This window comes from Bidens hawaiensis, unplaced genomic scaffold (genome assembly GCF_021521415.1).
Source record: "Bidens hawaiensis isolate Kalapana, Puna unplaced genomic scaffold, B.hawaiensis_p1.1 tig00006604_1, whole genome shotgun sequence".
NCBI lineage: Eukaryota > Viridiplantae > Streptophyta > Magnoliopsida > Asterales > Asteraceae > Bidens > Bidens hawaiensis.
The window spans coordinates 1,296,660-1,307,184 of NW_027491445.1; the positions used below are offsets into that span (position 1 = coordinate 1,296,660).

At 35.6% G+C, this 10,525-nt stretch overlaps 1 protein-coding gene across 1 annotated transcript; it reads left to right on the forward strand.

Moving 5' to 3' along the window:
• The first annotated feature begins 765 nt into the window (after positions 1–765).
• LOC143633038 (putative boron transporter 2) lies at positions 766–8,365 on the forward strand. The gene is made up of 12 exons (XM_077101413.1): positions 766–1,111; positions 1,887–1,969; positions 2,067–2,259; positions 3,413–3,551; positions 3,627–3,792; positions 4,709–4,875; positions 4,973–5,146; positions 5,238–5,333; positions 5,757–5,894; positions 5,969–6,288; positions 6,881–7,151; positions 7,955–8,365. The coding sequence occupies exons 1-12, from the start codon at positions 1,008–1,010 to the stop codon at positions 8,258–8,260; spliced, it is 2,157 nt and encodes a 718-aa protein (XP_076957528.1). The 5' UTR covers positions 766–1,007; the 3' UTR covers positions 8,261–8,365.
• Positions 8,366–10,525: the final 2,160 nt, after the last annotated feature.

Sequence of the window (10,525 nt, forward strand, 5' to 3'; positions counted from 1 at the left end):
GTAACAAAAAGAAAATAGCAATATCTAAATTGGCGGTTTGTAACGAGACTATTTAAAATAATGAAAATCGAAATTCAAACAAACCCCTTGGGTTGCATCGTCACTGATTTTGACCCTTCCCACTTTCTTCCCCAATCGCCATTGTTGTCTGTCTGCTCACTGTTACTCCAATGCAAGCATGGCACAATGCTACTTACGTTGTACTCTCTCTCTCTCTTAAATAAATTATTTTATATATATATATATATATATATATATGTATGTATGTATGCATCACCAACTGCTTATTTATATCTTGTTGTTTGCTCATTATTCACGCACCATCTCTCTCTCTCTCTCTCTCTCATTCATTCACATTTTCACCTAATCACCTCCTACCCATTTGCTTCAATTTGTCTCAATGGGCCCTCGTTAACGTTTCAATCTCTTTGTTTTTCTTGATTCCAACAGATCTTGAAGTTAATTTAAGCTCTTAACGGTTGAATCATGTAATTGTTCTTTTGGGTTTTACTGCACACCACCTGTTCGACCAAATTCACTTGCTTTTGTTCTAAGGAAAAATGCTTCTTTTTGACCAAGCCAACCGTTAATCGATCGATCCATGGAGGGTACTGTGTTATTTCGTTAATTTATCGAGTTATTAGTTAAAAATGAACTCGCTTCGTTAATATTTTTAGCGCCCGCATATGATGGAGTTTAAGTAGGGAATAATAATTCATTACTTGATTCTTTGATTATCAGCAGTTTACTCATCTCCTGAGATGTAATGATCAGCAACTGTAGATATTAGTCATTGATCTCATGGGGATCACTATATAAATGACTCGATACAACTATTTCGATATTAACTCTTATAATTATGTAAACATATTTTCTTGAATTTCTGCCCATTTCTACACATATTTGCCCTTCATCCACTTCAATTGTTGTTATAATATTCTTGATCATATATTAAAATATACTACATAAAGGGTTGTGTAAGTATACAACCAAAATATTGCATATTTATGGAAGAAACGTTCGTCCCTTTTCGTGGGATTAGTAATGATCTCAAAGGAAGATTACTCTGCTACAAACAGGACTGGACAGGTGGCATCCGGGCCGGTATCAGGTTTGATTCTTTTGATCCTTGGATTTGCCATTCATTTACGGTCCAGTTATACAAGTATCACTCACAAAGTATACACCAGCTTGCCTATCACATCATACAACCTATATGATGTCAAATTAACTATACATGCCAGAGTTTGTTTCATCATACGGGCTGTACGATAGGGTGAAAAAAGGCAATACAGGACTGTATGACTTTGTAACTGCGCAAATCAGTCATTTTTTTGTCAGTTAAAAGCATCATATTGGCCGTATGACTTTGTCCATGGTCACATTAGTCATTTCTTTGTCAGTTAAAAACATCATACGAGCTTTATAACAAACTTTGTGAGTGGTCAAACCACTCATTTATGTGTCCATTAAAAGTATCATATGGGTCGTATGACTTTGACAGTGGTCATGTCAATCATTACTTTTGTCAATTAAAAACAACATATGGGCCGTATGATTTTGTCAGTGAGTAATTTCTTGCTAGTTAAAAACATCATACGGGCTGTATGAGAGGGCGAAAAATGGTCATACAGGACTGTATGACTTTGTGAGTGATCAAATCAGTCATTTGTTTGCCAGTTAAAAGCATCCTACAGGTCCTATGACTTTATTTGCAGTCACATTAGTTATTTCTTTGTCAACTAAAAACATCATACGTGATATATGGCTTTGTGAGTGGTAAAATCAGTCATTACTGTGTCCTTGTTTGTTTTGTTCTGCCCTTCAATTTGCTCAAATAAAATAGTGTTATTATGTTTTTCATTACAAGATTTCGTTTTTTTCAGGATTCTGGCTCCAACGACATATATATTCTTTGCGTCAGCAATACCGGTTATATCTTTTGGGGAGCAACTAGAAAGAGATACCGGTTAGAAACTTTAAAAGTTTTAAGATTCATATTCTCACTTATAATATATATATTAGGCTGAAAATTGGTTTTACTTGTTAATGCTTATTTGGTACAGAGGGAAGTCTAACTGCAGTTCAAACTCTAGCCTCAACTGCACTTTGTGGCATTATTCACTCTATAGTTGGAGGGCAACCACTTCTTATATTAGGTGTTGCTGAACCAACTGTGTTAATGTATACGTTTATGTACAAGTTTGCTAAGGATCAAAAGGACTTAGGAAAACCTCTTTTCTTAGCCTGGACCGCATGGTATTTTTCTGAACACTCTTGGCTAGGTTGAGTAACTGGTTGGGTCGGTTTGGGTCAACCTGAAAACCTTGTCTGTTTTTTGCAAGTAAATAGTCTTTCAAGTATGATTGCATAAACAATATTATTTAGTTTTTGTATACCTTGGGTGACAGAGTAGTCCATTAGCTATTTAGTTTTTTATATTTCTGGGGTAATAAAAGCAAATAAGAATTAGAATGGTAAAAAATGTACCTGGGAACACTATATTTCTAGACATACATGTATAATTTTGCAAAACTGGGATTTTTTTTTATGAAACCGGGATGCTAGATAAACGTTTTATTTTTTTTTACTTTTTTTATTTTCGCATTTGTTTTGGTTTTATAAATTTTTTTTATTTTTTCTTGAAGGGTTTTTTTGTGGTTTCAGAACTTCAAAAAAGTTAAGAACTTCTAGGAACTCATAACAACCAAACATTTTTTTAATTTTTTTTTTCATATATTAACATTGTTTAAGACTAGTTTTACCATATTTTATATAAAAATTTTTTATTACATATATAAATCACAAGTTCACATATGTGGAACATTTATGTAATAACAAATTTACATATACGTAAATGAAAATTTAGATATGTGTAATAACTAATTTCATAATTGTAATCGTAAATATAGATATAAAAAGTGATAAAACTACACTCAAATAACATTAACATACAAAAATTTTTATAAAAAACGTTAGTTATTAAGAGTTCCTTCAAGTTCTTAAATAATTTAAGAGTTTTGTAATGATAATACTCATCCTATATATATATATATATAATTCTCAACCACATGTTTTTAATTAAAGTTAATAAAAAAATGTAAAACTTAATTTACATTTTCTCTCTCTCGAAAACATATATAAAAATTAGTAAAAAAATGTAAAAAAATAGCATAACATTTTTTTTTATGTTTTCGATGTTTTGTATTAAATGTAACAACATATATTACATGCAACAAAAAAAAAACGATGTTACATAGGTTTTCACGGGTTTTCACAACTCAAGTGGGTTTTCATTCTATACTTTGCATATATATATATATACAAAACAAAATATGGGGATGCTATATGTTTTGGCGTGCATTCGCAGTTTTAGTAAAATATTAAGTTATTCGTGTGTTAATGATAACAGGGTTTGTGTGTGGACGGCTTTTCTGTTGATCTTGCTATCTATTTTGGGTGCTTGCTCAATCATCAATAGATTCACACGAGTAGCAGGTGAATTATTTGGTCTTTTAATTGCAATGCTCTTCATGCAACAAGCTATCAAAGTGAGTTACATTGTCTTTAAGTTCAACTTAAGTTTACTAAACCAATAGTGGTTTAACATAATATTCATTACATAGGGAGTTGTTGACGAATTTGGTATACCAAAAAGCGAAAATCCCAATCAACTTGCATTGCAATCTTCATGGCGTTTTGCAAACGGAATGTTTGCACTGGTTGTATCATTTGGACTTCTTCTTACTTCTTTAAAAAGTCGTAAAGCAAGATCGTGGCGTTATGGAACAGGTTAGTGTTTCACCTTTGGGCTTTGTGACGAGGGGGGGGGGTTCATGTTATAACATATAATCTATATCTATAATTTGCTTTAATAAAACAGGTTGTAGCAGATAGTGTATGGATGTGCTTTTGTTTGAAGCTGCAATAATAATCAGAGATAATTAGATATTTGAGTGTTTGGCAACATAAAATTATTTGGTGATTTAATGAATAAGCAACCAAGAATGATATTTTTATGTGAAAAAAAAAGTGAGATGTCTTGTAAAATAGGGGAAATTTTTATTTGGGAAAACTTCATTCTGAAGTAACCAAGTTTTCAAGTGTTAAAGTCACTCAACTTTCATCAGGTATCAATGTTGTGAAATTTATTAAAAATGTTTAAATTATTTTATAATTAAGTGGCCTAAACGGAAGATATATGAATCCTTGTTACGTTAGTGATTGTTTTCGGTAAATTAACTTGAAGTATGAAGCAATAGATAAGAAAAAAAAAAGTTCACCAAATAATAAATAAGTTTCATAATTGTTCAATTTAACTCAAACTAGGGAATAAAAAAACTAAATAGTGACCAAGATTCATATATGTTAAATTTTCCTGACTTAATTTTAAAATACTTGAACATTTATAGGAAAAATTCACAAGATTGGAACAACTGATGAAAGTTGGGTGACTTCAACGGAAAAAAAAACTTTAGATTGACTTTAGTGTGACGCGTGCTCATTATTGTGTATTTCACTCTTGGCTACTCACTTTTGTGGTGGCTGTTATCAAACTTGTTATCAAAAACTGATTAAATATTCAGAACATTAAGAACTGATTATTGCAAGTCCAAACACCCTTTAAAACGAAGGCAAAAACTTATGCTAGCTAATATTGATGTTAATAAAGCAAACCCTTTTGTTGACTTTTGATTCTTGTTTCAAGGGTGGCTAAGGGGATTCATAGCGGATTACGGGGTCCCGCTTATGGTGGTTGTTTGGACTGGTGTGTCATACATACCAACCAGTAGTGTCCCACAAGGAATCCCGAGGCGACTTTTTAGTCCAAATCCATGGTCTCCGGGTGCTTATACAAATTGGACCGTTGCAAAGGTGGTTAATTACTTTATTCATACTTACAATTTGCATGAATATTGAGCATGAACCTGTTTTTTAATCCTTAAATTCTTCAATATCATGTTTCTTTCAGGATATGTTGAACGTCCCGCTTGTGTATATTATTGGAGCATTTGTTCCCGCCACCATGATTGCTGTTCTTTACTATTTCGATCATAGTGTTGCGTCTCAACTTGCACAACAAAAAGAGTTCAATTTGAAAAAGCCGCCTTCGTATCATTATGACCTTCTTCTCTTAGGTTTTTTGGTAAATGATTGTTCATTTCTTCATGAGAATTTACTTGTACATCTTTTTTTAGTATATTTGTTTATTAATGTATGTATCTTTTGTTGAATAGACCTTACTATGTGGGCTTATTGGCATTCCTCCTGCCAATGGAGTTATTCCACAATCTCCAATGCACACAAAGAGCTTAGCCACCTTGAAACATCAGGTATACTTATTTAATAGTTATTAAAACAAAAATATTATTTTCCTTAGGGTGATGTTATTGGTAGTTTGATACCCCACACTCCCCACATCATACAGCTGTATGGGGGGGTCATACTGCCCTTATGGCTTCCAAATGATTTTATGTATAGAAATCACTTTGTATCCGTTTTAAACAATATTACCTATGTATTTATTTATATTAATATTTGCTTAGTTTCTATTAAAAAAATTAAATTAAAAATATTAATTAAAGAAATGTTACGGCCTGTATGACGGTGTCACTGATAATGACTGACATCAATAGTCAATGTTTGATGCTAATGGTTTAAAAATAGCATCATTTTCATCTTTTTTCTTAAATATCAAATCCTTTGCTATTCATGCGTGTAATATAAAGCTAAAACTTTTTGCCTTTTTTAAAAAGCTTCTACGAAACAAACTCGTATCTACAGCCCGAAGAAGCATACGCGCAAACTCAAACTTGGGTGATTTATACCGAAACATGCAACAAGCATACAACGAAATGCAGACTCCACTCGTTTATCAAAACCCGTCAACTTTGGTACGTAACTAAACAAAATCAATCTATTTAAACTTCATTTATCTATATTTTAATCAAATAATCATCTTTATCAGGGACTAAAAGAACTGAAAGAATCAACAGTCCAACAAGCTTCTGCTGGTGGTTACATTGATGCACCTGTTGATGAAACCGTGTTTGATGTTAATAAAGATGTTGATGATTTGTTGAACATTGAAGTGAAAGAACAACGGTTGAGTAATCTGTTACAAGCATTAATGGTTGGCGGTTGTGTTGCTGCAATGCCTGCTCTTAAAAAGATTCCCACCTCGGTTCTTTGGGGATATTTTGCGTTTATGGCAATCGAAAGCTTGCCTGGTAACCAGTTTTGGGAGAGAATACTATTACTTTTCACCGCTCCAAGCCGAAGATACAAGTAAGTTTCGAGAGAGAATATCGTTACTTTCCCTACTTTTATTTGGTCGAAAGCATCAACTCTAACTTGCACACACTTAAAATAGTGTAATCTGAACATGAACCGTTTATCTAAACGTGTCAAAACGAGTTCGCGGGTAATAAATGAGTTGAAAAGAAAACGTGTTATCGGGTTGGCTGGGTGGTAAAAAATGTGTTGAATAAAACGGGTTAGTAGGCCGACCTGTTTAATTAATCAGGTCAACTGAACAAAGACCCGTTTTTTTAAAAGATCAGATATGCGAACCGAAACTTAATTATTTTCATGTCGTGTCGAAAACTGGCTTGTACATAGCCAAAACACTTTTTGTGTGAAACTTTATTAATGTTTAGTGCGCCAGGCATGATTAGAAGTGTTATTTTATTTCAGTGGCAATCTAAATTTTCGAATAAAGTTATTTAGAAACTTTAGGCTTTTGAGTAATATTTGACCCTTTTTCTAACTTTTTTTGTTTGACCTGGTTGATCAGATGATTTATTTTATTTGTTACTTATCATAATACTCGTATATACGTATGCTATTATTAATATGTTGTTACTTTTATTTTAATCAGGGTTCTGGAAGAGAATCATGCTACATTTGTAGAAACCGTGCCTTTCAAGATGATTGCGCTTTTCACAGTTTTCCAAACGGTTTACTTGCTTGCTTGTTTCGGGATAACGTGGATCCCGATTGCTAGTGTTCTATTTCCACTTTTGATCATGCTTCTTGTTCCCGCAAGACAATATTTGCTTCCCAAATTTTTCAAAAGTGCTCATCTTCAAGATTTGGATGCTGCTGAGTACGAAGAAGCACCTTCCACAACTTATAATATGGCATTTGCTGTAAGTCAAGTTTCTCTTTCTAAATATATTGCAAAATTAAAGAAAAATACATTGCACGTGTGGAGCGCCCAATTACCTTCTAGCAGAAACCAGCCTAGCCAGAGTCCAGCTCGTGAGTAGTTTTTCAAGTTTCTAGCTTGAGCTTGGCTCGTTTATTACTAATAATTAAGTTGTAGACATTTAATTATTTTTTAGATATAATTTATTTATGGTTTTTATATATGACATAATATATACTATTTAGTTATTTTTATCATAATTTTATATATAATAGTAATAGTTATTGTAAAAATATATATTTAATATAATTTTATAAATAATAGGCTCGTTAAGTCTCGCACACCAAGGTCGATGGCTGAAGCTCGAGCTTGTTTATTAAACAATCTTATTTTTAAGCTCGATCTCATTAAGGTCGTGAGCTTCGAGTAACTAACGAGCGACTTGGCTCGTTTATTCCCCTAGCCTCATGTTTGAATCAAGCTTCCACTGGTTTTCTTCCTTAAACCCCTTGCCCTGCGTATGTGTTTTACCTGGTCTAGTTAGCAAGGTATTGGTGGGGTCTCGTGAGTTTACTTAACGAATTTTCACAATTACAAAAATAAAATAAAAAGAAGAATGGCATTAAACACCCTTTGTGATGAAAAATAATGTCTGAATAATCTTTCTAAGCGTGCGATGAGTCCTTAGAACAGACATTATGCACATAGTTGAGGTCTTTCAATAAAGTTTTCTTATAAATATATTAATCGAAAATAAATAATTCGCATCACTCATATATAACATTCATATGTATGCACTTGTAGGATGATGATGTTCGTTCACGAACATCTCATATTGATAGTGGGGAGGTACTTGATGGGGTTATAACCAGAAGCCGAGGAGAGATCCGCCATAGTAATAGTCCAAAAATAACAAGTTCAACTCAAACCCCACGAGAAATGCAGCCTTCATATAGCCCACGTGTGCCACAACAGGCTTATAGTCCGCATTTGCACGAGCTAAGGGTTGATATGAGGCTCAGATCGCCTGGAAAAGGGCTAGAAATCAAGCAAACTCCAAGTCCTGGTCCATCTAATCTTGGTGAGATTAGCAAAGGTTCTTCCTCATGAAATTTATGCAATTTCAATGGTGGTTAAGAGGTTTCTTTCATGGTTGTATGATGTTTAAGAGTTGTATATTTTCTTGTGTTTTTTTTATTTTGTCGTATGTGTATGTGTGGGTATTAAGGATAATATTAGTAACAATAATAATAAGGCTAATTAGTTGTTTCTATTTTAACAGTCAATGTATTTTTAGATAGGATTGTGGAGGTTGTTGACCACCATAATCTTAGCCTTGATGTTCTCCTGTAAATTAGCCTAGATGACCTATGGTACATTACTTTCCTATGTTGTATTGGCTTATATAAGCCATGTAATATTCTACATATTATTATGCCTTTTACAATTCAATATTCAGTTATCATATGGTATCAAGAGCCTTACGCTCACACGAGTCCGATCCTTAATTCCGCATTTCCGATCAAATTTTTTTTCTCTCATCAAATCCATGGCAACACCATCTTCTGTGATTCAACTCACTGCCTCAACCCATTTCAATGTCACTCTAACCGATGCCAACTTCCCCATCTGGCGGAAACATGTTTACTCAACTCTAATTGGCATGGATCTTGTCCAATTTATCGCAGGAGCTAAACCGCCGGCGGCGGAATACATGGACACCGAAGCAACAACACCCAACCCAGAATACCTTCAATGGTACCGACAGGATCAAACCATCCTGGCCGCACTTTTGGGCAGTTGCGCACCACCGTGCAACCGCTAATCGCCTCTGCCGAAACCACCCGTGAGGCTTGGGATCTGTTAGTAACCAGTTACGCAAACCCATCTCGTTCCAGAGTTATCTCGCTGAAATCCAAGCTAGCATCAAACCCAAAAGGAACTCACACCATCACAGAATATCTTCGTGATATGAAATCAATAGCTGATGAACTTGCGCTAATTCAAAATCCAGTGAAAGATGAAGACTTAATGATTCATGTTCTCTGCCAACTAGGTGATGACTTCAAAAATTTTGCAACATCCCTACGTCTACTTCAAACAAAAATTGAAGAGGTATGTACCCGCCTCAACACCGAGCAAGGCGGGTCAACCCACAAGATAAAGACATTATGAAGGCACAAAGCCAAAACCTATGCGCATGGCGCATACAAAACATGCTCAGGCATCATATGCCCAGGCACACATATGCTCGCGCATCACATATGCGCGCGGCGCATCAGCGCGCGGCGCATATCACATGCTCGTGCATATCACATCTGCCCAGACACACATGCTCGCGCATCACATATGCGCGCAGCGCATCAGCGCGCGGCGCATATCACATGCTCGTGCATATCACATCTGCGCATGAAATATCTGCGCGTGAGAATAAAGAGAAGACCTCGCGCATCCTCAGGATGGGCGCATATCACACGTGCGCATAATCAACCTCGTCCTTATCCAAATCAGGATTAGGGCAACCCTGATTGTGCACGTCAGACAACCTTCCAGAAGGCATCTTTTTAAGGAGTAAGAATATGCTGATGTTGACAGCTGCCAAATTAAAGGTCGACAACTCAGCATGACACATGTGTTACCACGTGATTACAACCAACGAGAAAGCGCCAGGTGTCCCAGAGGACACGTGGCGCAGTGCGATTGGAGGAAGCCAACGAGGTTGAGCCCAACCGGTGGTAACCCTAGCACTATAAATACAGCATCAACTCCACTTTGATGACACATTCATACTCAATCATTGACAGTTACAAGCAGTGATAACACATTCAATCATATTGAATCACATTCATTCACAGTCAGTTACATACAAAACAGACAGTCTCACAATCAGAGGGTATTAAGCTATTCAGCAATACTCTTGAGATTCTCGGACACACATTATTATCTCTCCACAAATATACTGATTCTCACGCCGGAGGGTTACCCCAAAGAGATCCCTCTGTCCCTTTCTGAGGGGTAAGTAACGGCGCTGTTCATTTTGTAGGTGGAAGAACACAGACCCAGAAGAACCATCGGTGAAATAGTATAATCACACCCGAGGAAAGTAGATCTGCTACCAGTGAGTAGATCCACGTTTCTTCATTGGCGCCATCCACTGTTACAAACGCAATCAGATCTCATCAGATCTATAAAAAAAAAAAAATCAATCACCATGGTTTCTGGCGTTCGTAACGTTGATCAAGCTCTGGAGGATATTGAACGTGAGGGTGTTAACGACGGACAGCAGGTTCTGAGGGTACCGCGTGATTCTACGCGTACCACCAGCAACCGTCCCTTCGTCACAACCCCTCACGGCCAGACTGAAACTCCTCCAGA

What these genes read in the sequence shown, in the direction of transcription:
- LOC143633038 (XM_077101413.1), top strand. Translation starts at nt 1,008, where the DNA reads ATGGAAGAAACGTTCGTCCCTTTTCGTGGGATTAGTAATGATCTCAAA. An exon ending in GGCATCCGGGCCGGTATCAG is followed by an intron (nt 1,112 to 1,886) that starts GTTTGATTCTTT and finishes CGTTTTTTTCAG; the next exon opens with GATTCTGGCTCCAACGACAT. An exon ending in TAGCCACCTTGAAACATCAG is followed by an intron (nt 5,334 to 5,756) that starts GTATACTTATTT and finishes TTTTTTAAAAAG; the next exon opens with CTTCTACGAAACAAACTCGT.